This window comes from Anopheles moucheti, chromosome 3 (genome assembly GCF_943734755.1).
Source record: "Anopheles moucheti chromosome 3, idAnoMoucSN_F20_07, whole genome shotgun sequence".
Classification (NCBI taxonomy): Eukaryota; Metazoa; Arthropoda; class Insecta; order Diptera; family Culicidae; genus Anopheles; species Anopheles moucheti.
Window position 1 is genome coordinate 7,126,324 of NC_069141.1, and position 25,532 is coordinate 7,151,855.

At 53.4% G+C, this 25,532-nt stretch overlaps 1 protein-coding gene across 1 annotated transcript; it reads left to right on the forward strand.

The window, feature by feature from the left end:
* Window positions 1-22,297: 22,297 nt before the first annotated feature.
* Window positions 22,298-23,969, forward strand: LOC128305038 (uncharacterized). Its single transcript, XM_053042316.1, has 3 exons — window positions 22,298-22,345; window positions 22,418-23,680; window positions 23,769-23,969. The coding sequence occupies exons 1-3, from the start codon at window positions 22,298-22,300 to the stop codon at window positions 23,967-23,969; spliced, it is 1,512 nt and encodes a 503-aa protein (XP_052898276.1).
* The last annotated feature ends 1,563 nt before the right edge of the window (window positions 23,970-25,532 follow it).

Sequence of the window (25,532 nt, forward strand, 5' to 3'; positions counted from 1 at the left end):
CGGACCAAGATGGCGGACAAGATGGCGGACAAGATGGCGACCAAGATGGCGACCAAGATGGCGGACAAGATGGCGGACCAAGATGGCGGACAAGATGACGGACCAAGATGGCGGACCAAGATGGCGGCCAAAATGGCGGACAAGATGGCGGCCAAAATGGCGGACAAGATGGCGGACAAAGATGGCGGACAAGATAGCGGACAAAGATGGCGGCCAAGATGGCGGACAAGATGGCGACCAAGATGGCGGCCAAGATGGCGGACAAGATGGCGGACCAAGATGGCGGACAAGATGGCGGACAAAGATGGCGGACAAAGATGACGGACAAGATGGCGGCCAAGATGGCGACCAAGATGGCGGACAAGATGGCGGACAAGATGGCGGACAAGATGACGGACCAAGATGGCGGCCAAGATGGCGGACAAGATGGCGGACCAAGATGGCGGACAAGATGGCGGACACGATGGCGGACAAAGATGGCGGACAAGATGGCGGCCAAGATGGCGGACAAGATGGCGGACAAGATGGCGGCCAAGATGGCGGATCAAGATGGCGGACAATATGGCGGACAAGATGGCGGACAAGATGGGGGACCAAGATGGCGGACAAGATGGCGGACAAAGATGGCGGCCAAAATGGCGGACCAAGATGGCGGACAAGATGGCGGACAAGATGACGGACCAAGATGGCGGACCAAGATGGCGGCCAAAATGGCGGACAAGATGGCGGCCAAAATGGCGGACAAGATGGCGGACAAAGATGGCGGATAAGATGGCGGACCAAGATGGCGGACCAAGATGGCGGACAAGATGGCGACCAAGATGGCGACCAAGATGGCGGACAAGATGGCGGACAAGATGGCGGACAAGATGACGGACCAAGATGGCGGACCAAGATGGCGGCCAAAATGGCGGACAAGATGGCGGCCAAAATGGCGGACAAGATGGCGGACAAAGATGGCGGACAAGATGGCGGACAAAGATGGCGGCCAAGATGGCGGACAAGATGGCGGACAAGATGGCGGACAAGATGGCGGCCAAGATGGCGGATCAAGATGGCGGACAATATGGCGGACAAGATGGCGGACAAGATGGGGGACCAAGATGGCGGACAAGATGGCGGACAAAGATGGCGGCCAAAATGGCGGACCAAGATGGCGGACAAGATGGCGGACAAGATGACGGACCAAGATGGCGGCCAAAATGGCGGACAAAGATGGCGGCCAAAATGGCGGACAAGATGGCGGACAAAGATGGCGGACAAGATGGCGGACAAAGATGGCGGCCAAGATGGCGGACAAGATGGCGGACAAGATGGCGACCAAGATGGCGGACAAGATGGCGGACAAGATGGCGGACAAGATGACGGACCAAGATGGCGGACCAAGATGGCGGCCAAAATGGCGGACAAGATGGCGGCCAAAATGGCGGACAAGATGGCGGACAAAGATGGCGGACAAGATGGCGGACAAAGATGGCGGCCAAGATGGCGGACAAGATGGCGGACAAGATGGCGGACAAGATGGCGGCCAAGATGGCGGATCAAGATGGCGGACAATATAGCGGACAAGATGGCGGACAAGATGGCGACCAAGATGGCGGACCAAGATGGGGGCCAAAATGGCGGACAAGATGGCGGACAAGATGACGGACCAAGATGGCGGCCAAAATGGCGGACAAGATGGCGCCAAAATGGCGGACAAGATGGCGGCCAAAATGGCGGACCAAGATGGCGGACAAGATGGCGGACCAAGATGGCGGCCAAAATGGCGGACAAGATGGCGGCCAAAATGGCGGACAAGATGGCGGACAAAGATGGCGGACAAGATGGCGGACAAAGATGGCGGCCAAGATGGCGGACAAGATGGCGGACAAGATGGCGGACAAGATGGCGGCCAAGATGGCGGATCAAGATGGCGGACAATATGGCGGACAAAGATGGCGGACAAGATGGCGGACAAAGATGGCGGCCAAGATGGCGGACAAGATGGCGGACAAGATGGCGGACAAGATGGCGGACCAAGATGGCGGCCAAAATGGCGGACAAGATGGCGCCAAAATGGCGGACAAGATGGCGGACAAGATGGCGGACAAGATGACGGACCAAGATGGCGGACCAAGATGGCGGCCAAAATGGCGGACAAGATGGCGGCCAAAATGGCGGACAAGATGGCGGACAAAGATGGCGGACAAGATGGCGGACAAAGATGGCGGCCAAGATGGCGGACAAGATGGCGGACAAGATGGCGGACAAGATGGCGGCCAAGATGGCGGATCAAGATGGCGGACAATATGGCGGACAAGATGGCGGACAAGATGGGGGACCAAGATGGCGGACAAGATGGCGGACAAAGATGGCGGCCAAAATGGCGGACCAAGATGGCGGACAAGATGGCGGACAAGATGACGGACCAAGATGGCGGCCAAAATGGCGGACAAAGATGGCGGCCAAAATGGCGGACAAGATGGCGGACAAAGATGGCGGACAAGATGGCGGACAAAGATGGCGGCCAAGATGGCGGACAAGATGGCGGACAAGATGGCGACCAAGATGGCGGACAAGATGGCGGACAAGATGGCGGACAAGATGACGGACCAAGATGGCGGACCAAGATGGCGGCCAAAATGGCGGACAAGATGGCGGCCAAAATGGCGGACAAGATGGCGGACAAAGATGGCGGACAAGATGGCGGACAAAGATGGCGGCCAAGATGGCGGACAAGATGGCGGACAAGATGGCGGACAAGATGGCGGCCAAGATGGCGGATCAAGATGGCGGACAATATAGCGGACAAGATGGCGGACAAGATGGCGACCAAGATGGCGACCAAGATGGCGGACAAGATGGCGGACAAGATGGCGGACAAGATGACGGACCAAGATGGCGGCCAAAATGGCGGACAAGATGGCGCCAAAATGGCGGACAAGATGGCGGCCAAAATGGCGGACCAAGATGGCGGACAAGATGGCGGACAAGATGACGGACCAAGATGGCGGACCAATATGGCGGCCAAAATGGCGGACAAGATGGCGGCCAAAATGGCGGACAAGATGGCGGACAAAGATGGCGGACAAGATGGCGGCCAAGATGGCGGACAAGATGGCGGACCAAGATGGCGGACAAGATGGCGGGCAAGATGACGGACCAAGATGGCGGACAAGATGGCGGCCAAGATGGCGGACCAAGATGGCGGACAAGATGGCGACCAAGATGGCGACCAAGATGGCGGACAAGATGGCGGACAAGATGGCGGACAAGATGACGGACCAAGATGGCGGACCAAGATGGCGGCCAAAATGGCGGACAAGATGGCGGCCAAAATGGCGGACAAGATGGCGGACAAAGATGGCGGACAAGATAGCGGACAAAGATGGCGGCCAAGATGGCGGACAAGATGGCGACCAAGATGGCGGCCAAGATGGCGGACAAGATGGCGGACCAAGATGGCGGACAAGATGGCGGACAAAGATGGCGGACAAAGATGACGGACAAGATGGCGGCCAAGATGGCGACCAAGATGGCGGACAAGATGGCGGACAAGATGGCGGACAAGATGACGGACCAAGATGGCGGCCAAGATGGCGGACAAGATGGCGGACCAAGATGGCGGACAAGATGGCGGACACGATGGCGGACAAAGATGGCGGACAAGATGGCGGCCAAGATGGCGGCCAAAATGGCGGACAAGATGGCGGCCAAGATGGCGGATCAAGATGGCGGACAATATGGCGGACAAGATGGCGGACAAGATGGGGGACCAAGATGGCGGACAAGATGGCGGACAAAGATGGCGGCCAAAATGGCGGACCAAGATGGCGGCCAAGATGGCGGACAAGATGACGGACCAAGATGGCGGCCAAAATGGCGGACAAAGATGGCGGCCAAAATGGCGGACAAGATGGCGGACAAAGATGGCGGACAAGATGGCGGACAAAGATGGCGGCCAAGATGGCGGACAAGATGGCGGACAAGATGGCGACCAAGATGGCGGACAAGATGGCGGACAAGATGGCGGACAAGATGACGGACCAAGATGGCGGACCAAGATGGCGGCCAAAATGGCGGACAAGATGGCGGCCAAAATGGCGGACAAGATGGCGGACAAAGATGGCGGACAAGATGGCGGACAAAGATGGCGGCCAAGATGGCGGACAAGATGGCGGACAAGATGGCGGACAAGATGGCGGCCAAGATGGCGGATCAAGATGGCGGACAATATAGCGGACAAGATGGCGGACAAGATGGCGACCAAGATGGCGACCAAGATGGCGGACAAGATGGCGGACAAGATGGCGGACAAGATGACGGACCAAGATGGCGGCCAAAATGGCGGACAAGATGGCGCCAAAATGGCGGACAAGATGGCGGCCAAAATGGCGGACCAAGATGGCGGACAAGATGGCGGACAAGATGACGGACCAAGATGGCGGACCAATATGGCGGCCAAAATGGCGGACAAGATGGCGGCCAAAATGGCGGACAAGATGGCGGACAAAGATGGCGGACAAGATGGCGGCCAAGATGGCGGACAAGATGGCGGACCAAGATGGCGGACAAGATGGCGGGCAAGATGACGGACCAAGATGGCGGACAAGATGGCGGCCAAGATGGCGGACCAAGATGGCGGACAAGATGGCGACCAAGATGGCGACCAAGATGGCGGACAAGATGGCGGACAAGATGGCGGACAAGATGACGGACCAAGATGGCGGACCAAGATGGCGGCCAAAATGGCGGACAAGATGGCGGCCAAAATGGCGGACAAGATGGCGGACAAAGATGGCGGACAAGATAGCGGACAAAGATGGCGGCCAAGATGGCGGACAAGATGGCGACCAAGATGGCGGCCAAGATGGCGGACAAGATGGCGGACCAAGATGGCGGACAAGATGGCGGACAAAGATGGCGGACAAAGATGACGGACAAGATGGCGGCCAAGATGGCGACCAAGATGGCGGACAAGATGGCGGACAAGATGGCGGACAAGATGACGGACCAAGATGGCGGCCAAGATGGCGGACAAGATGGCGGACCAAGATGGCGGACAAGATGGCGGACACGATGGCGGACAAAGATGGCGGACAAGATGGCGGCCAAGATGGCGGCCAAAATGGCGGACAAGATGGCGGCCAAGATGGCGGATCAAGATGGCGGACAATATGGCGGACAAGATGGCGGACAAGATGGGGGACCAAGATGGCGGACAAGATGGCGGACAAAGATGGCGGCCAAAATGGCGGACCAAGATGGCGGCCAAGATGGCGGACAAGATGACGGACCAAGATGGCGGACCAAGATGGCGGCCAAAATGGCGGACAAGATGGCGGCCAAAATGGCGGACAAGATGGCGGACAAAGATGGCGGATAAGATGGCGGACCAAGATGGCGGACCAAGATGGCGGACAAGATGGCGACCAAGATGGCGACCAAGATGGCGGACAAGATGGCGGACAAGATGGCGGACAAGATGACGGACCAAGATGGCGGACCAAGATGGCGGCCAAAATGGCGGACAAGATGGCGGCCAAAATGGCGGACAAGATGGCGGACAAAGATGGCGGACAAGATGGCGGACAAAGATGGCGGCCAAGATGGCGGACAAGATGGCGGACAAGATGGCGGACAAGATGGCGGCCAAGATGGCAGATCAAGATGGCGGACAATATGGCGGACAAGATGGCGGACAAGATGGGGGACCAAGATGGCGGACAAGATGGCGGACAAAGATGGCGGCCAAAATGGCGGACCAAGATGGCGGACAAGATGGCGGACAAGATGACGGACCAAGATGGCGGCCAAAATGGCGGACAAAGATGGCGGCCAAAATGGCGGACAAGATGGCGGACAAAGATGGCGGACAAGATGGCGGACAAAGATGGCGGCCAAGATGGCGGACAAGATGGCGGACAAGATGGCGACCAAGATGGCGGACAAGATGGCGGACAAGATGGCGGACAAGATGACGGACCAAGATGGCGGACCAAGATGGCGGCCAAAATGGCGGACAAGATGGCGGCCAAAATGGCGGACAAGATGGCGGACAAAGATGGCGGACAAGATGGCGGACAAAGATGGCGGCCAAGATGGCGGACAAGATGGCGGACAAGATGGCGGACAAGATGGCGGCCAAGATGGCGGATCAAGATGGCGGACAATATTGCGGACAAGATGGCGGACAAGATGGCGACCAAGATGGCGGACAAGATGGCGGACAAGATGGCGGACAAGATGACGGACCAAGATGGCGGCCAAAATGGCGGACAAGATGGCGCCAAAATGGCGGACAAGATGGCGGCCAAAATGGCGGACCAAGATGGCGGACAAGATGGCGGACAAGATGACGGACCAAGATGGCGGACCAATATGGCGGCCAAAATGGCGGACAAGATGGCGGCCAAAATGGCGGACAAGATGGCGGACAAAGATGGCGGACAAGATGGCGGCCAAGATGGCGGACAAGATGGCGGACCAAGATGGCGGACAAGATGGCGGGCAAGATGACGGACCAAGATGGCGGACAAGATGGCGGCCAAGATGGCGGACCAAGATGGCGGACAAGATGGCGACCAAGATGGCGACCAAGATGGCGGACAAGATGGCGGACAAGATGGCGGACAAGATGACGGACCAAGATGGCGGACCAAGATGGCGGCCAAAATGGCGGACAAGATGGCGGCCAAAATGGCGGACAAGATGGCGGACAAAGATGGCGGACAAGATAGCGGACAAAGATGGCGGCCAAGATGGCGGACAAGATGGCGACCAAGATGGCGGCCAAGATGGCGGACAAGATGGCGGACCAAGATGGCGGACAAGATGGCGGACAAAGATGGCGGACAAAGATGACGGACAAGATGGCGGCCAAGATGGCGACCAAGATGGCGGACAAGATGGCGGACAAGATGGCGGACAAGATGACGGACCAAGATGGCGGCCAAGATGGCGGACAAGATGGCGGACCAAGATGGCGGACAAGATGGCGGACACGATGGCGGACAAAGATGGCGGACAAGATGGCGGCCAAGATGGCGGCCAAAATGGCGGACAAGATGGCGGCCAAGATGGCGACCAAGATGGCGGACAAGATGGCGGACAAGATGGCGACCAAGATGGCGACCAAGATGGCGGACAAGATGGCGGCCAAAATGGCGGACAAGATGGCGGACAAAGATGGCGGACAAGATGGCGGCCAAGATGGCGGACAAGATGGCGGACCAAGATGGCGGACAAGATGGCGGGCAAGATGACGGACCAAGATGGCGGACAAGATGGCGGCCAAGATGGCGGACCAAGATGGCGGACAAGATGGCGACCAAGATGGCGACCAAGATGGCGGACAAGATGGCGGACAAGATGGCGGACAAGATGACGGACCAAGATGGCGGACCAAGATGGCGGCCAAAATGGCGGACAAGATGGCGGCCAAAATGGCGGACAAGATGGCGGACAAAGATGGCGGATAAGATGGCGCCCAAGATGGCGGACCAAGATGGCGGACAAGATGGCGACCAAGATGGCGACCAAGATGGCGGACAAGATGGCGGACAAGATGGCGGACAAGATGACGGACCAAGATGGCGGACCAAGATGGCGGCCAAAATGGCGGACAAGATGGCGGCCAAAATGGCGGACAAGATGGCGGACAAAGATGGCGGACAAGATGGCGGACAAGATGGCGGCCAAGATGGCGGACAAGATGGCGGACAAGATGGCGGACAAGATGGCGGCCAAGATGGCGGATCAAGATGGCGGACAATATGGCGGACAAGATGGCGGACAAGATGGGGGACCAAGATGGCGGACAAGATGGCGGACAAAGATGGCGGCCAAAATGGCGGACCAAGATGGCGGACAAGATGGCGGACAAGATGACGGACCAAGATGGCGGACCAAGATGGCGGCCAAAATGGCGGACAAGATGGCGGCCAAAATGGCGGACAAGATGGCGGACAAAGATGGCGGATAAGATGGCGGACCAAGATGGCGGACCAAGATGGCGGACAAGATGGCGACCAAGATGGCGACCAAGATGGCGGACAAGATGGCGGACAAGATGGCGGACAAGATGACGGACCAAGATGGCGGACCAAGATGGCGGCCAAAATGGCGGACAAGATGGCGGCCAAAATGGCGGACAAGATGGCGGACAAAGATGGCGGACAAGATGGCGGACAAAGATGGCGGCCAAGATGGCGGACAAGATGGCGGACAAGATGGCGGACAAGATGGCGGCCAAGATGGCGGATCAAGATGGCGGACAATATGGCGGACAAGATGGCGGACAAGATGGGGGACCAAGATGGCGGACAAGATGGCGGACAAAGATGGCGGCCAAAATGGCGGACCAAGATGGCGGACAAGATGGCGGACAAGATGACGGACCAAGATGGCGGCCAAAATGGCGGACAAAGATGGCGGCCAAAATGGCGGACAAGATGGCGGACAAAGATGGCGGACAAGATGGCGGACAAAGATGGCGGCCAAGATGGCGGACAAGATGGCGACCAAGATGGCGGACAAGATGGCGGACAAGATGGCGGACAAGATGACGGACCAAGATGGCGGACCAAGATGGCGGCCAAAATGGCGGACAAGATGGCGGCCAAAATGGCGGACAAGATGGCGGACAAAGATGGCGGACAAGATGGCGGACAAAGATGGCGGCCAAGATGGCGGACAAGATGGCGGACAAGATGGCGGACAAGATGGCGGCCAAAATGGCGGACAAGATGGCGGACAAAGATGGCGGACAAGATGGCGGCCAAGATGGCGGACAAGATGGCGGCTAAAATGGCGGATAAAGATGGCGGACAAGATGGCGGACAAGATGGCGGACCAAGCTGGCGGACAAGATGGTGGACAAGATGGCGGACCAAGATGGCGGACAAGATGGCAAACCAAAATGGCGGACAAGATGGCGGCCAAGATGGTGGCCAAGATGGCGGCCAAGATGGCGGCCAAGATGGCGGCCAAGATGGCGGACAGGATGGTGCCATCTCGTCCGCCATCTTTGTCTGCCATTTTTGTATGCCATCTTGGTCCGCCATCTTGGCCGCCATCTTGGTCCGCCATCTTGTCCACTATCTTGTCCGCCATCTTGTCCGCCATCTTGTCCGCCATCTTGGCCGCCATCTTGTGCGCCATCTTGGTCCGCCATCTTGTCCGCCATCTTGTCCGCCTTCTTGGTCGCCATCTTGGTCGCCATCTTGTCCGCCATCTTGTCCGCCATCTTGGTCCGCCATCATGTGCGCCATCTTGTCCGCCATCTTGGCCGCCATCTTGGACGGCCAATTTGGCCGCCATCTTGGTACGCCATCTGGTCCGCCATCTTATCCGTCCTTTTGTCCGCCATCTTGGCCATCATCTTGTCCGCCATCTTGGCCGCCATCTTATCCGCCATCTTGGCCGCCATCTTGTCCGCCATCTTGTCCGCCATCTTGGTCCGCTATCTTGGCCGCCATCTTGTCCGCCATCTTGGCCGCCATCTTGTCCGCCATCTTGGGCCGCCATCTTGTCCACCATCTTGGTCAACCATCTTGTCCGCCATCATGTGCGCCATCTTGTCCGCCATCTTGGCCGCCATCTTGGTCCGCCAATTTGGCCGCTATCTTGGTACGCCATCTGGTCCGCCATCTTATCCGTCCTTTTGTCCGCCATCTTGGCCACCATCTTGGTCCGCCATCTTGGCCGCCATCTTGGTCCGCCATCTTGTCTGCCATCTTGTCCGCCATCTTTGTCCGCCATCTTGGCCACCATCTTGGTCCGCCATCTTGTCCGCCTTCTTGGCCGCCATCTTGGTTCGCCATCTGGTCCGCCATCTCTTCCGCCATCTTGTCCGCCATCTTGGCCGCCATCTTGTCCGCCATCTTTGTCCGCCATCTTTTGTGCCATCTTGTCCGCCATCTTGGCCACCATCTTGTTCCGCCATCTGGTCCGCCATCTTGGCCGTCATCTTGTCTGCCATCTTGACCGCCATCTTGTCCGCCATCTTGTCCGCCATTTTGGCCGCCATCTTGTCCGCCATTTTGGCCGCCATCTTGTCCGCCATCTTGGCCGCCATCTTGGTCCGCCATCTTGTCCGCCAACTTGGTGCGCCATCGTGTCCGCCATCTTGGCCGCCATCTTGGCCGTCATCTTGGCCGCCATCTTGGCCGCCATCTTGTCCGCCATCTTTTCCGCCATCTTGGTCCGCCATCTTGTCCGCCATCTTGGCCGCCATCTTGGTTCGCCATCTGGTCCGCCATTTTGGCCGCCATCTTGTCCACCATCTTGTCCGCCATCTTGTCCGCCATCTTGTCTGCCATCTTGCCCGCCATCTTGTCCGCCATCTTGGACCGCCATCTTGTCCGCCATCTTGGCTGCCATCTTGTCCGCCATCTTGTCCGTCATCTTGTCCGCCATCTTGTCCGCCATCTTGTCCGCAATCTTGGTCCGCCATCTTTTTCCGCCATCTTGGTCCGCCATCTTGTCCGCTATCTTGTGCCATCTTGTCCGCCATCTTGTCCGCCATTTTGGCCGCCATCTTGTCCGCCATCTTGGCCGCCATCTTGGTCCGCCATCTATGCCGCCATCTTGGCCGCCATCGTGGTCCGCCATATTAGCCGCCATCTTGTCCGCCATCTTTTCCGCAATCTTGGTCCGCAATCTTGGTCCGCCATCTTGTCCGCCATCTTGGCCGCCATCTTGGTCCGCCATCTTGGTCGCCATCTTGGTTGCCATCTTGTCCGCCATCTTGTCCGCCATCTTGGCCGCCATCTTGGTCCGCCATCTTATCCGCCATCTTTGTCCGCCATCTTTGTCCGCCATCTTGTCCGCCATTTTGGATGCCATCTTGTCCGCCATTTTGGCCGCCATCTTGGTCCGCCATCTTGGTCCGCCATCTTGTCCGCCATCTTGTCCACCATCTTTGTCCGCCATCTTGTCCGCCATTTTGTCCGCCATCTTGGTCCGCCATCTTGTCCGCCATCTTGTCCGCCATCTTGTCCGCCATCTTGTCCGCCATCTTGTCCGCCATCTTGTCCACCATCTTTGTCCGCCATCTTGGTCGCCATTTTGGCCGCCATCTTGTCCGCCATTTTGGCCGCCATCTTGGTCCGCCAACTTGTCCGCCATCTTGGCCGCCATCTTGTCCGCCATCTTGTCCGCCATCTTGTCCGCCATCTTGGTCCGCCATCTTGGTCTGCCATCTTGGTCTGCCATCTTGGCCGCTATCTTGGTCCGCCATCTTGTCCACTATCTTGTTCGCCATCTTGGTCCGCCATCTTGTCCGCCATTTTGGCCGCCATCTTGGTCCGCCATCTTGTCCGCCATCTTGGCCGCCATCTTGTCCGCCATCTTGTCTGCCATCTTGTCCGCCATCTTGTCCGCCATCTTGTCCGCCATCTTGTCCGCAATCTTGGTCCGCGATCTTTGTCCGCCATCTTGGCTGCCATCTTGTCCGCTATCTTGTCCGCCATCTTGTCCGCCATCTTGGCCGCTATTTTGTCTGCCATCTTGTCCGCCATCTTGACCGCCATCTTGGTCCGCCATCTTGGTCCGCCATCTTGGTCCGCCATCTTGTCCGCCATTTTGGCCGCCATCTTGGTCCGCCATCTTGGTCCGCCATCTTGTCCGCCATCTTGTCCGCCATCTTGGCCGCTATCTTGTCCGCCATCTTGTCCGCCATCTTGGTCCGCCATCTTGTCCGCCATCTTAGCCGCCATCTTGTCCGCCATCTTTGTCCGCCATCTTGTCCGCCATTTCGGCCGCCATCTTGTCCGCCATTTTGGCCGCCATCTTGGTCCGCCATCTTGGTCGCCATCTTGGTTGCCATCTTGTCCGCCATCTTGTCCGCCATCTTGTCCGCCATCTTGTCCATCATCTTGTCCGCCATCTTGGTCACCATCTTGTCCGCCATCTTGGTCCGCCATCTTGTCCGCCATCTTGTCCGCCATCTTGGTCCGCCATCTTGTTTGCCATTTTGGCCGCCATCTTGTCCGCCATCTTGGTCTGCCATCTTGGTCCGCCATCTTGTCCGCCATCTTGTCCGCCATCTTGTCCGCCATCTTGGCCGCCATCTTGTCCGCCATTTTTGCCGCCATCTTGGTCCGCCATCTTGTCCGCCATCTTGTCCGCCATCTTGTCCGCCATCTTGGCCGCCATCTTGGCCGCCATCTTGTCCGCTATCTTTGTCCGCCATCTTGGCCGCCATCTTGTCCGCCATCTTGTCCGCCATCTTGTCCGCCATCTTTGTCCGCCATCTTGTCCGCCATTTTGGCCGCCATCTTGTCCGCCATTTTGGCCGCCATCTTGTCCGCCATTTTGGCCGCCATCTCGGTCCGCCATCTTGTCCGCCATCTTGTCCGCCATCTTAATCCACCATCTTGGCCGCCATCTTGTCCGCCATCTTGTCCGCCATCTTTGTCCGCCATCTTGTCCGCCATTTTGGCCGCCATCTTGTCCGCCACTTTGGCCGCCATCTTGGTCCGCCATCTTGGTCCGCCATCTTGTCCGCCATCTTGGCCGCCATCTTTGTCCGCCATCTTGTTCGCCATCTTGGTCAGCCATCTTGTCCGCCATTTTGTCCGCCATCTCGTCCGCCATTTTGGCCGCCATCTTGGTCCGCCATCTTGTCCGCCATCTTGTCCGCCATCTTGGTCGCCATCTTGTCCGCCATCTTGTCCGCCATCTTGTCCGCTACTTGTCCGCCATCTTGGTCGCCATCTTATCCGCCATCTTGTCCGCCATCTCGGTCCGCCATCTTGGCTGCCATCTTGTCCGCCATCTTTGTCCGCCATCTTGTCCGCCATTTTGGCCGCCATCTTGTCCGCCATTTTGGCCGCCATCTTGGTCCGCCATCTTGTCCGCCATCTTGTCCGCCATCTTGGCCGCCATCTTTGTCCGCCATCTTGTCCGCCATTTTGGCCGCCATCTTGTCCGCCATTTTGGCCGCCATCTTGGTCCGCCATCTTGGTCCGCTATCTTGTCCGCCATCTTGGTCCGCCATCTTGTCCGCCATGTTGTCCGCCATCTTATCCGCCATCTTTGTCCGCCATCTTGTCCGCCATTTTGTACGCCATCTTGTCCGCCATTTTGGCCGCCATCTTGGCCGCCATCTTGGTTCGCCATCTTGTCCGCCATCTTGTCCGCCATCTAGGTCGCCATATTGGTCGCCATCTTGTCCGCCATCTTGTCCGCCATCTTGTCCGCCATCTTGGTCGCCATCTTGGTCGCCATCTTGTCCGCCATCTTGGTCCGCCATCTTGTCCGCCATTTTGGCCGCCATCTTGTCCGCCATCTTGTCCGCCATCTTTGTCCGCCATCTTGTCCGCCATCTTGGTCCGCCATCTTGTCCGCCATTTTGGCCGCCATCTTGTCCGCCATTTTGGCCGCCATCTTGGTCCGCCATCTTGGTCCGCCATCTTGTCCGCCATCTTGTCCGCCATTTTGGCCGCCATCTTGTCCGCCATCTTGGCCGCCATCTTGTCCGCCATCTTTGTCCGCCATCTTTGTCCGCCATCTTGTCCGCCATCTTGGCCGCCATCTTGTCCGCCATTTTGGCCGCCATCTTGTCCGCCATTTTGGCCGCCATTTTGGCCGCCATCTTGTCCGCCATTTTGGCCGCCATCTTGGTTCGCCATCTTGGTCCGCCATCTTGTCCGCCATCTTGTCCGCCATCTTGGTCCGCCATCTTGTCCGCCATCTTGTCCGCCATCTTGATCCGCCATTTTGGCCGCCATCTTGTCCGCCATCTTGTCCGCCATCTTGGTCGCCATCTTGTCTGCCATCTTGTCCGCCATCTTGTCCGCCATTTTGGCCGCCATCTTGTCCGCCATTTTGGCCGCCATCTTGGTCCGCCATCTTGGTCGCCATCTTGTCCGCCATCTTGTCCGCCATTTTGGCCGCCATCTTGTCCGCCATCTTGGCCGCCATCTTGTCCGCCATCTTTGTCCGCCATCTTGTCCGCCATCTTGGTCGCCATCTTGTCTGCCATCTTGGTCGCCATTTTGGCCGCCATCTTGTCCGCCATCTTGTCCGCCATCTTGTCCGCCATCTTTGTCCGCCATCTTGTCCGCCATTTTGGCCGCCATCTTGTCCGCCATTTTGGCCGCCATCTTGTCCGCCATTTTGGCCGCCATCTTGTCCGCCATTTTGGCCGCCATCTTGTCCGCCATCTTGGTCCGCCATCTTGTCCGCCATCTTGTCCGCCATCTTGTCCGCCATCTTGTCCGCCATCTTGGTCCGCCATCTTGTCCGCCATCTTGTCCGCCATCTTGATCCGCCATCTTGGCCGCCATCTGGGCCGCCATCTTGTCCGCCATCTTGGTCGCCATCTTGTCCGCCATCTTGGTCGCCATCTTGGCCGCCATCTTGTCCGCCATCTTGTCCGCCATTTTGGCCGCCATCTTGTCCGCCATTTTGGCCGCCATCTTGTCCGCCATTTTGTCCGCCATCTTTGTCCGCCATCTTGTCCGCCATTTTGGCCGCCATCTTGTCCGCCATTTTGGCCGCCATCTTGTCCGCCATTTTGGCCGCCATCTTGTCCGCCATTTTGGCCGCCATTTTGGCCGCCATTTTGGCCGCCATCTTGTCCGCCATTTTGGCCGCCATCTTGTTCGCCATTTTGGCCGCCATCTTGGTCCGCCATCTTGATCCGCCATCTTGTCCGCCATCTTGGTCCGCCATCTTGGCCGCCATCTGGGCCGCCATCTTGTCCGCCATCTTGGTCGCCATCTTGGTCCGCCATCTTGGTCGCCATCTTGGCCGCCATCTTGTCCGCCATCTTTGTCCGCCATCTTGTCCGCCATTTTGGCCGCCATCTTGTCCGCCATTTTGGCCGCCATCTTGTCCGCCATTTTGGTCGCCATCTTGTCCGCCATTTTGGCCGCCATCTTGTTCGCCATTTTGGCCGCCATCTTGTCCGCCATTTTGGCCGCCATCTTGTTCGCCATTTTGGCCGCCATCTTGGTCCGCCATCTTGGTCCGCCATCTTGTCCGCCATCTTGGTCCGCCATCTTGTCCGCCATCTTGTCCGCCATCTTGGTCCGCCATCTTGTCCGCCATCTTGTCCGCCATCTTGATCCGCCATCTTGGCCGCCATCTTTGCCGCCATCTTGTCCGCCATCTTGTCCGCCATCTTGGTCGCCATCTTGTCTGCCATCTTGGTCGCAATTTTGGCCGCCATCTTGTCCGCCATTTTGGCCGCCATCTTGTCCGCCATTTTGGCCGCCATTTTGTCCGCCATTTTGGCCGCCATCTTGTCCGCCATTTTGGCCGCCATCTTGTCCGCCATTTTGGCCGCCATCTTGTCCGCCATTTTGGCCGCCATCTTGGTCCGCCATCTTGGTCCGCCATCTTGTCCGCCATCTTGGTCGCCATCTTGGCCGCCATCTTGTCCGCCATCTTGTCCGCCATCTTGATCCGCCATCTTGTCCGCCATCTTGGTCCGCCATCTTGGCCGCCATCTGGGCCGCCATCTTGTCCGCCATCTTGGTCGCCATCTTGTCCGCCATCTTGGTCGCCATCTTGGCCGCCATCTTGTCCGCCATCTTTGTCCGCCATCTTGTCCGCCATCTTGGCCGCCATCTGGGCCGCCATCTTGTCCGCCATCTTGGTCGCCATCTTGTCCGCCATCTTGGTCGCCATCTTGGCCGCCATCTTGTCCGCCATCTTTGTCCGCCATCTTGTCCGCCATTTTGGCCGCCATCTTGTCCGCCATTTTGGCCGCCATCTTGTCCGCCATTTTGGCCGCCATCTTGTCCGCCATTTTGGCCGCCATCTTGTTCGCCATTTTGGCCGCCATCTTGTCCGCCATTTTGGCCGCCATCTTGTTCGCCATTTTGGCCGCCATCTTGGTCCGCCATCTTGGTCCGCCATCTTGTCCGCCATCTTGGTCCGCCATCTTGATCCGCCATCTTGGCCGCCATCTTGGCCGCCATCTTGTCCGCCATCTTGTCCGCCATCTTTGTCCGCCATCTTGTCCGCCATTTTGGCCGCCATCTTGTCCGCCATTTTGGCCGCCATCTTGGTCCGCCATCTTGGCCGCCATCTTGGCCGCCATCTTGTCCACCATCTTGGTCCGCCATCTTGGCCGCCATCTTGTCCGCCATCTTGGTCGCCATCTTGGTCGCCATCTTGTCCGCCATCTTGGTCGCCATCTTGTCCGCCATCTTGGTCGCCATCTTGTCCGCCATCTTGGTCGTGACCTTGAGGGGAAGGGGGGAGGGGGATGGAAGATGTCACCTCCTGAAGTACATGCTCTCCTGGTATCGGAAATCTGAAAACAGCTGGTTTGTATGAAAAGTTACGGTATAAACATTGCATACCTTACGGCGGAAAATTGGTTGCAAAGTTAGTGTATAAACATTGCATACCTTCTGGCGCAGTATCAGGAGCTACCTCTTTCGTGCATGCTCTCCTGGTACTATGCATTCGAAAACTGGTAGCATAACTTTCGGCGGTTTTTGAACAAAATTGCTGCCTAATTTTACTCGACCAACGGGAAAGCTAGTGTTTAAATATTGCATACCTTTCGGCGCTTTTCGACCAAAATTGCTGTACAAGGTGTTCTCTTCCGTGGATGCTTTCCTGGTATCGGAAATCGGAAAACAGCTGGTTAAGAATGGAATTTCGTACCAGCCGACGGAAAGTTTGAGCGAGATGAAGAATGCTTTCCGTTTTATTGATCTTCCTTACATTAGCGATCGTTCTCACGTGTTTGATAGTATGCAATAGCAATAGTGATAGGCAAATTTGTCCCAAGCTGCAGATGTCACCTCTGGAAAAACATGCTCTCCTGGTATCGGAAATCTGAAAACAATTGTGTGCGCGGCAACGGTATAGTGGTTTTCACAGTTGCCCAGTTTATTTGGTCATTGGACAAATTTGTCAACTCTCGTGGCCCTGCACATATTAATGTGAATTTCGATCGTTCGCTTGATTTTCGCGTATTAAGTTTGATGCTCCAATTTTAGGTCGGTTGTCCGTGCGTCAAGAAATCCAAGAATTTCTGGGCCGATCTCTTCGCTCATTGTGAAGACACTTGCGATCATTTCGTCACATTTACACTTGCACATTTACATCAGTATGAAACACACTATGTGCTCCTCAGGCACAATTTGATAGTCAGTAGCAAATTATAGGGATACAACACCACAAAGCACTCACTAATTTTTCTCAAACAAACTGAGTTTTCAATGCAAAAAATCGAGACCGCTTTCAGCACGCACGACAATGTTTTAGCAAGACTACTATGATAGGTTTTTAGGAATATGTTTCTCTCGAACCGAAGTTCGACCCTACTTTTATTGACCCTTCCTTATACGACATGGACTTTCGAACGAAGATTGGATGGAAACTCCCCGTCGGAGTGTAGAACGATAACTAACTATCGTGTGGACACGCTACCGTTTCTATATCGTTTCACGTACCATCTGTTACCTCTCATGTGTTGATATGTGTGTCCTTTTTCCACGAAATACGTATTCTGCTATTCATATCCCTTTGTTCTAGCTTGGTGATTCTCCTACAAACAAGGATCTTATTATTCTCACGTTGACCTGACAAACTTCCCAACTATCATATTATTAGTTCATCCAATTTTCCTTAGGTGTCGCGTTTCGTGTCCTAACTAAACAAGTCTTGTCGCTACAGGTTCTTCACTGAATACATTGTTTCTGTATCAATGCATACTTGATTTCTTCAAGTATCTTTTTTCGTGTTCTTTTTTTAATTTAGATCAACGATTTCGCGGTGATGATCTTAAATCGTATGGATTGGAATTTTAGAGCAATTCCAGTCTAACAACGATGCAAATGTTACCGAGATTACAACAATGTAGTTTGAACAGTATTCTACAAGGGGATATGATGATGTGTTTGGACAGTTGGGATGGGTGGACATAAGCTGGACCTACAATCCAGCTTCGATTAAGTAATAATCAAGAAAGACAGAAATGGTATTCCAAGAACCATGAGGTATGAAATATCAAACGGAAAAGAGAGTTCTAATGATTGCAATATGATTTTATTCATATTCTATAACAATGCTAGCTATTTCGTAGTACACTGACAGATTGTGTCGGTTATAACATCATTACCGGTAGCAATACGGCCTGGCCGTTCCTGAATAAAAAAGAAATATATCATTACCGGCTTGCAAACTTGCAGAAATTGTGACAATCGTAATACTAAACACAATACTCCACCACAATAATGTTTCGAAACACGTAGGCTGGACATTTTCACGGTTCAATCGCGGAGAGAAAACAATACCACACCACGAGTATGCAATGGCAATAGCTTGCGAATATTGCGGAAGTGAAAATAAGCATGGTTTCTATTCTAGCATCTAACGGTAGGATCATTTACGAACAGATGAAAAAATCCCGTTCAAGAAATAGAATACATGAATAGGTTGAAGTAAAAGGGCATATAAGGGTTCACGGGGCGGCCAGATGGTGTATTGGTAGCGCAGTCGGTCTGCACAAGACAGGACCACGGAAAAATTTCATTTGGACCACCAAACCTCCGTACGCAGCACTGACTATGCTACGGGTAAATAAAGTAAAAAAAATAGAAATGGTAGGCTTAAACATCCTGAAGATGTCGTGCCGATAGAGAAGAAGGAGTTTGAGAACACTGCATACTTCTCTTGCGTAGCCGTGTTAGCGGGCCGGTATAGCTAATCAAATAGAAACAAATGTTTTATATAACCAAGGATATATGAAATCCAAGGATATTTTCGTTATACCACGGATATTTTCGATTAATTATTTACCTTTTTAATTAGATTTTGTACTATAAATTAACTCTGCTATTAAATTTCCAAAACACGCACAGTCGGCACAAATTTTTTGGGGCCCCCAACACGGCGAGGCCCTACGCGACCGCATACTCCGCCTATTGTTTGATCCGCCGCTGTTTGTAACTCTTAAGTAATTCTCTCTTACTGATGTAAATCGTTTATTTGAACATAAAAAAAAACGAACAGATGTCCTGGTTCTCGAACTTTATCTTTAGATTCTTCGGTAGTTTACTATTATTCTTCGGATTAATATGGATATATAACTGTCTGTACGCAGTAGAATAGCTTCCTTCTTTCGTAAATGGCACAATAACCTCAACAGGTCTTGGCCTCTGCCTACCATTTCTGGCTTTCTTTCACTTCACCCCGTAGCCGAATAGCCAGTCCTACGTACGGATCATTGGTTCGGATGGGATAGGGATAGGAGTCTCGTATAGAAAATCTTCCAAGTCAAATGTTAATTCCGGTCATTATTGCCCTATTGTAACTCCACGAGCATGATTTTCATCCCGATCATTTGAATTCCTTGATTTCGCGAATAACGTCGACATCATCGGATGGACATCTGTGGCAAAACGCACACCCGTCTGCAACGTGAGACGTGAAGGATTGGATTGAGTATCGATGCAACTAAGATCTGCTTGATGGAGGCTCGGACCTGCAGCCTATCTGGAAAGCAGATGATCTACTGGTAGTAGAGGAGTTCTGCTACCTTGGTACGATGCCCTATCGGGAAGGTGCTCGTCAACGACCCATTCGGCATAGAGGATCTCTGGAAGATCGTTCCAGTGGTCTGTTCGGGATTGGATGCGGTCGGAGATGGAATAGAGATCGATACGGATTGTTGTGATAAATGTCTGTGTGATCAAGAATGAGCCAAGAATAATAATAACAAGAAGAGAAGAGTATGAAGTAATATCACCAACATTTTCAACGCTATCAACCGATAGTTATTACCAAGCGTGACAATTCTGCATGACAGTATGTTTCCAAACGAACAACCCATAAGATTTAGCTAACTGTGTTAATTTAGTTTGCCAATGTACTAAGCGGGACACAATGTAGGCGTGGAGTTCAATTACTTTAAGGATGATTAAGCCCGATTTTGGGGGGGAATAGTTGTGATTGAATGTGAAAGCGACACATCTAGACCAGAATCTATGCCAGTATACCCTCTGTATGCGTTATAACGGTACGGTTGTTCACTAAAACACAATTTGTTGTGCAACCTATACCTGAATGCACCAGCGTCTGTCGAAAAATGTGTGTCTTTTATGTGCTCTTTCGAAACGAAAGAACTCTCCGGCGATAGTTGTACAATAGTGCACCACAGACCAGGCAATATTGATACAGTTTAACTGAGCAGACCGTGACGCAATCACGATCTGCTACCAAGATGCACCCGATATATAAATGCGAACCCTGCCGTCACAATCCGGTGGAGGATAGTTGGATGCGTTGTCTGGCCGTACCCTTCTGTTTTATAGTGTTCGAAGACTGGTAACGAAAATGCATTTACTGCACGGTTTAGTGGTGCTGGCCCCTTGGTTACTGCTGGGTTTGATACAGGTAAATGGTGCCCCCCGAACGCAGATGCAGTTGCATTGATCAAACGGGTTTTATTTTACAACACACACTCACACAGAGCACCGGTGCGCTGCCGAATCCAGATTTTGGCGCGAATGCTCACATTAGTCCAGCACGTGCAGATGTACTAACCGAAACAGCCAAAATAGTCGACCATTTCAATGCCATCGCCAATGTGAGCATAACGCTCAGCTCTGGCGTGCAGATGTTTACCCAAATGCAGACGGCTATCAATTCCATTGGTACCAAACTACAAACTAGCGGTCTTGCCCTGATGCAGCTAACGCGCACACTCGCCACGGACAATGGACCATCGATTTCGGGCGTCTTTAATCCGGTGTACGATGCAATCGCATCGTTGCAAAATCTTACACTAAACGGATTAACTGCCGAGATGACGAGCATTGCGCAAGTGGTCCAATCGTTCGTAACGCAAAAGTTCAACGAAGTGTTTGCCGATCTGCGCCGGGTGCTCGACGAGCTGAAAACCAAACTGCAAGCACTGGAGGCAGAAGTACGAAAGGCACGGACAGTGGCCGGCAATGCGCCTTCAATCTCGGACACGGTCGTACGCAACAATGTGCGCTCCAAAACGCAGAGTGACGTTACGCGAGCACTCATCGCGCTGCGCTTGAAGGTCGACACGGTGCGGTACATGGTCCGGAGCACCCTGTTTTACCTGGAGGATGCGGACCTGTTCCTGCTGGATATAGTCAAACAGGTGAACGGTTTTAGCAATGCGTTAACCGCTACGCTGTTCGAATTTGGCCCCGGCATCAGTGGGGTGCTGCAAAATACCCTGGAGTACGTCACACGCTCGTTCGGCTGTAATCTTACGGAACAGACTGCGACCCTTCAGCCGTTCAGGTCAGCGCTCAGTGCGGTCACTAATTATTCATCCACGCTGGAACCACCGCTGGAAGATCTTCTCTCACGGCTAACGCCCGATTCGCTGTCCATTGCGAAGGATATATTCCAAACTCAGCTGACCGAGTACGCCGTCCGCTTACTGGGCGTCTCATACACCATGGAACCGTTCGTACGGTCCGCTACATGCCAGTTGCTCCGCAAAATGGTGCTGACGTTAATTGCCTTCGGACCACAAAACGATTACTGTTTCAACCGGTACTCCTCGCTCGTGTACGGTCTGTACGAGCTGCATCACAACCTGGTCAGCCGATGTTACGAGGCGGAACTCGAGCGCCTAACCACGGTGGTCCAGTTCCTGCAGAATGGTGTGGATGTTCTGCTGTACGATGTCGAAGATCTTGCCGACAATGTGTCGGTCTGTGTGAGAATTACGGACGATCGCAGGTCTTGTGCCGAACAGGTAGGTGTGCCAACAGTTTGAACCAGGTTCTTCTTTTATGGTAACGATGGTTCGCTTTTCCCTGTCCATTTCCAGTATGGTTTGCTGTACACAGCGGTACGGGACCTGTTCGACTCGATGGTGCGCGATGCGGTTGCATTATTTTCAGAAGAATTTGCTTCCAGCTCCGTCAGGTTCGATGCGTGCGTGTCTTACAGCCAACACACGACGCTTAACGCCGTGGCTAAAATTGACCAGCGGCTGAGATCATGCCAGCAAGTGTATATAAATAAATAAATGCTTCGCAAACACTCCCAATAGCATCATATTCAAATGCAGCGTAATTGGGTTGGCGATAACATGTAGTTCTTGAAAGCATGATGACATTTACCGGGTTTCGCTAACGAATCTACGAAACGGCAACTTCGAGTGTAGTGCATTCGCGTTGTAACGAACATTACCCCAATCGAGAGCTGATACGCCTATTTGCTCAGTTGTCGCCGGGTAAAATCTGTATGCTCAGACAAACGTGTGTTTCTAGCAACCGTCGCGTGTATGGCGCCCCCAAAATGAATGATCCAGGTTCAGTGCTGTACGCGCGCTGTTACAGAATAAACGATGAAACTATTTGCCTGTTGGTTCGTCCTGGCTACTCTCGGTGTCCGGGTAAGTGACTCCTGTCTATTGCGTCGTTCGGTGAACCCCACCTCTCTCTGATCCGCATGTCTGTATTTGCAGGATGTCTTCGGCGTGCCAAGGCCAGACTTTGGCATCGATGGGACGATCGCTGGCAGTGCACAAGCGAAAACGGTAGCGACCGAAGCGGGCGTATCCTTTGATCAGATCGATTTTAAGACAATTACGCTGAAATCACAGTACGTTGTGCTGAAAAACCTAAAGCAAGCCGTGATGGGTATCGGTACCGTCATTGCCACCACGGGCCAACGGTTGACCGGTAAGCTGGAAACGCTCGCCCCTAGCATCCGCAGTCTGCCGCAAGTGTACGACGATGTCAACAATGCGATTGGATCGCTGAGTGTGCTGCTCAAAACGGGCCTGGCCCCACAAACGACAGCGATACAGCAGATGGTTGGCACGTACATTACCGACATGCTGACCGATGCATCCCGCCAGTTGCTGGCAACCCTCGATAGCTTGTCCGCCCAGATCGCACTGGTACAGAAAGGCGTGAGCGATGCGGTAACTGCATACGGATCGACCACAATACCGGATCCGTACCTGCGCCGGTACGTGTCCCCAAAGATGGTCTACGAACTGTTGCGCATTCTCCAAGATCTGAAAACCGACCTACCGCTCGTGACGTTCATCATAGAGCTGACGCTTGGGCATCTCAGTACGGCCGACGCCTTTCTGCTCGATTTTATGGAAAATGTTGACGTGAAGGTGTTTGATATGCTCATGTATTACGACACCCTGAAGCAGGAGGTGATAGACAGTACGTATCTGATATCGGATGCGATTGTATCACCGTTGGAACTTAGCTACGAAAAGCAGCTGAGAAACTTTGCCTACATTAAGGACGATCTCGTCAAGATGGATACGTACACTGATTTCCTCAAACCCGTCCTGGATGCGTACGAAGCATTGCTGGGTGCGACAAACCGTCAGACGATACCGGCCAAGGTGGAACTGATCTACAATGTGTACCTCAAGAGTGTGGTATCACTGGACGATCATCTAGATCAATTCTACAACGAGAAGCTTTGCACCCCGACTAAAGCTATACTGCAGGTTTTGATCGCGTCGGGACCGTGGGCGGACTATTGTTTTAGCAAGTATTCGCCACGCCTGCTAGGTTTGGTGACGATGAATACCGACCGTTTCCTGATGTGCTACCAGATCGAGGCGGATCGATTGTCTGGACTCGCTGATCTCGTCGATCGGTTTATCGTGCAGATAGTGTACGACATCGAAGATTTGGCCACGCATCTGGTGGATTGCTTTAACCGCTTTGAAGATGGAGCGAACTGTATCGCCACGGTAGGTGAAAGAGAAAAGAATGGGCTCGAGGGGGGGGGGGGGGGGGTCCGTATCGTTCGTTACTCACTCGAGTCAATGTCATTTCTAGATTGGACCTTACTATTCCGAACTGGTGGCTAATCTGAAACTGAAGGTAGATGATGTGCTGCAGCTGCTGACCGTGCAGACGAAAGCCAGCGCCAACCGTGCAGCGGCCTGTATTGCCGCTGGAAAGTGTGGCTTCATTGCGTCCACCGAGAGCTACGCGAAGGACATCAAGCTGTGTGAGGATAAGGGACCGAAGGCTTGAACGACGCAATCGCGTCCATTCATAACTGAATAAAGTATATAAGTTAAATGATCTGCCTCGAGCCTTATTGCTAACATGCTAACACCTGTACAGAGAGCGGCGAGAATAACATTGAGCATTTGCATTTCATGCGTTGTGGAACATGTTGGATAGGTACGATATAACCATGAGATAAAAAAGACAAGCGACCGAATAACTTGGAAGGTCTGTTAGTGGACAAATGTCTCGCCATAACCTACCACAGATGAAACATATTTACCTACAGGTTTCCTACAGGTCTGTTTGACAATGAAAGTGCTCTAGCAAAAAAACAATGTTGATAACAATGTAAAACATCGTTCTGCGTTCCAGCAACAAGAAATTTCCAAGAAATATTGCACGAAAGCACGAATTTGAACAGCTGCTAGTCTACCAGCTTCCACTCTGCACCACGTCGTATCATTTTGTCTGGAGGTTAGTATAATTTTTTCGTTTTCTGGTTTGAAGGTTCATATGTCTTACAGTAATACTACTACATTCAAACAAGCTGTTACAGTGAAACATGCGTAATGACACACACACACACACATTATTAAAAAGTATCATGGTAGTATTGCGCGTAATGAATCTCTTGAGTGAAGTCATTTGAATCACGAATCAAACTTAATGAATCTATTCAGAAGTGTTGTGCTTAATGCATCTATTTAGAAAAGTCATTCATATGAATCTTTAATGAGGAGTCGACTCTCAAAAGATTCATGAATCTACAGAGCAGTGGCGGTTGTAGCCCCTAGCTTTGCCCCTTTTCGGCGAATGTTGACTGGGGGAAGAGTGTAGGTGATGGAGAAGCTCCTTGGATAAGTCAAAAATCTTGCATGAATCTTTGCAAAAGCGATTCAGATTCATGAATCTGAATCCGATTAACTCAACACTAATTCAATCTTTAAATATTTCATGAAACTCTAAAGATGTCCATAGCATTTCAAAAGATTTCTAAACCATATTTGAAACGTGAATCTCTAAAGATTCAAGAATCTTCAGTAGTTCTTAGTTTCCAAACACTAATTTGTGAATGTTTCTTTGCTCGTATATGTTATTGTACGCCCTGGACATTGCATTGATGGAGTTGCTAAAGCTATACAGTGTATATCTAAATTAAATGACTTCGATACCCCATCATTGCCTCCATCGTAGGTAAACTACTTCAAACAGATGATCTTCATTCTTATCATCACGTTGCATTGTTCGTCTGTTATGTTCGGATGTTATGAGTTCTCGGTGTTGAGTGACATTAACATGTACACAGCTTAACTCGCATAGTTCCACTGGATCCAATACCCGGATGTTGGGAAATTCAGCTTTGAATTCAATCTAGCTCAGGGCTGCTACGTAATTTGGACATTACCATCGTTAATCTTTTCGCCTCCACTACAGACGGTATTGTGCTGTTTTTAAATGACACTGGAAAAATCTGCAGCTCGCGCCAGGCAGGACAGGAATCTGGCCCTGCAATAGAGTTTTCCTTCTGTTTGGGCAGCTGCAATTGGCTAACTGTGCAAATCAGCAGAAGGAAAACAACACAGG

Excerpts from the sequence above, each read along its gene's own strand:
- LOC128305038 (XM_053042316.1), top strand. The coding sequence starts at position 22,298 with ATGAAACTATTTGCCTGTTGGTTCGTCCTGGCTACTCTCGGTGTCCGG. Across the intron at positions 22,346-22,417 it reads TGGCTACTCTCGGTGTCCGG|GATGTCTTCGGCGTGCCAAG; the intron begins GTAAGTGACTCC and ends CTGTATTTGCAG. Across the intron at positions 23,681-23,768 it reads GAGCGAACTGTATCGCCACG|ATTGGACCTTACTATTCCGA; the intron begins GTAGGTGAAAGA and ends TGTCATTTCTAG.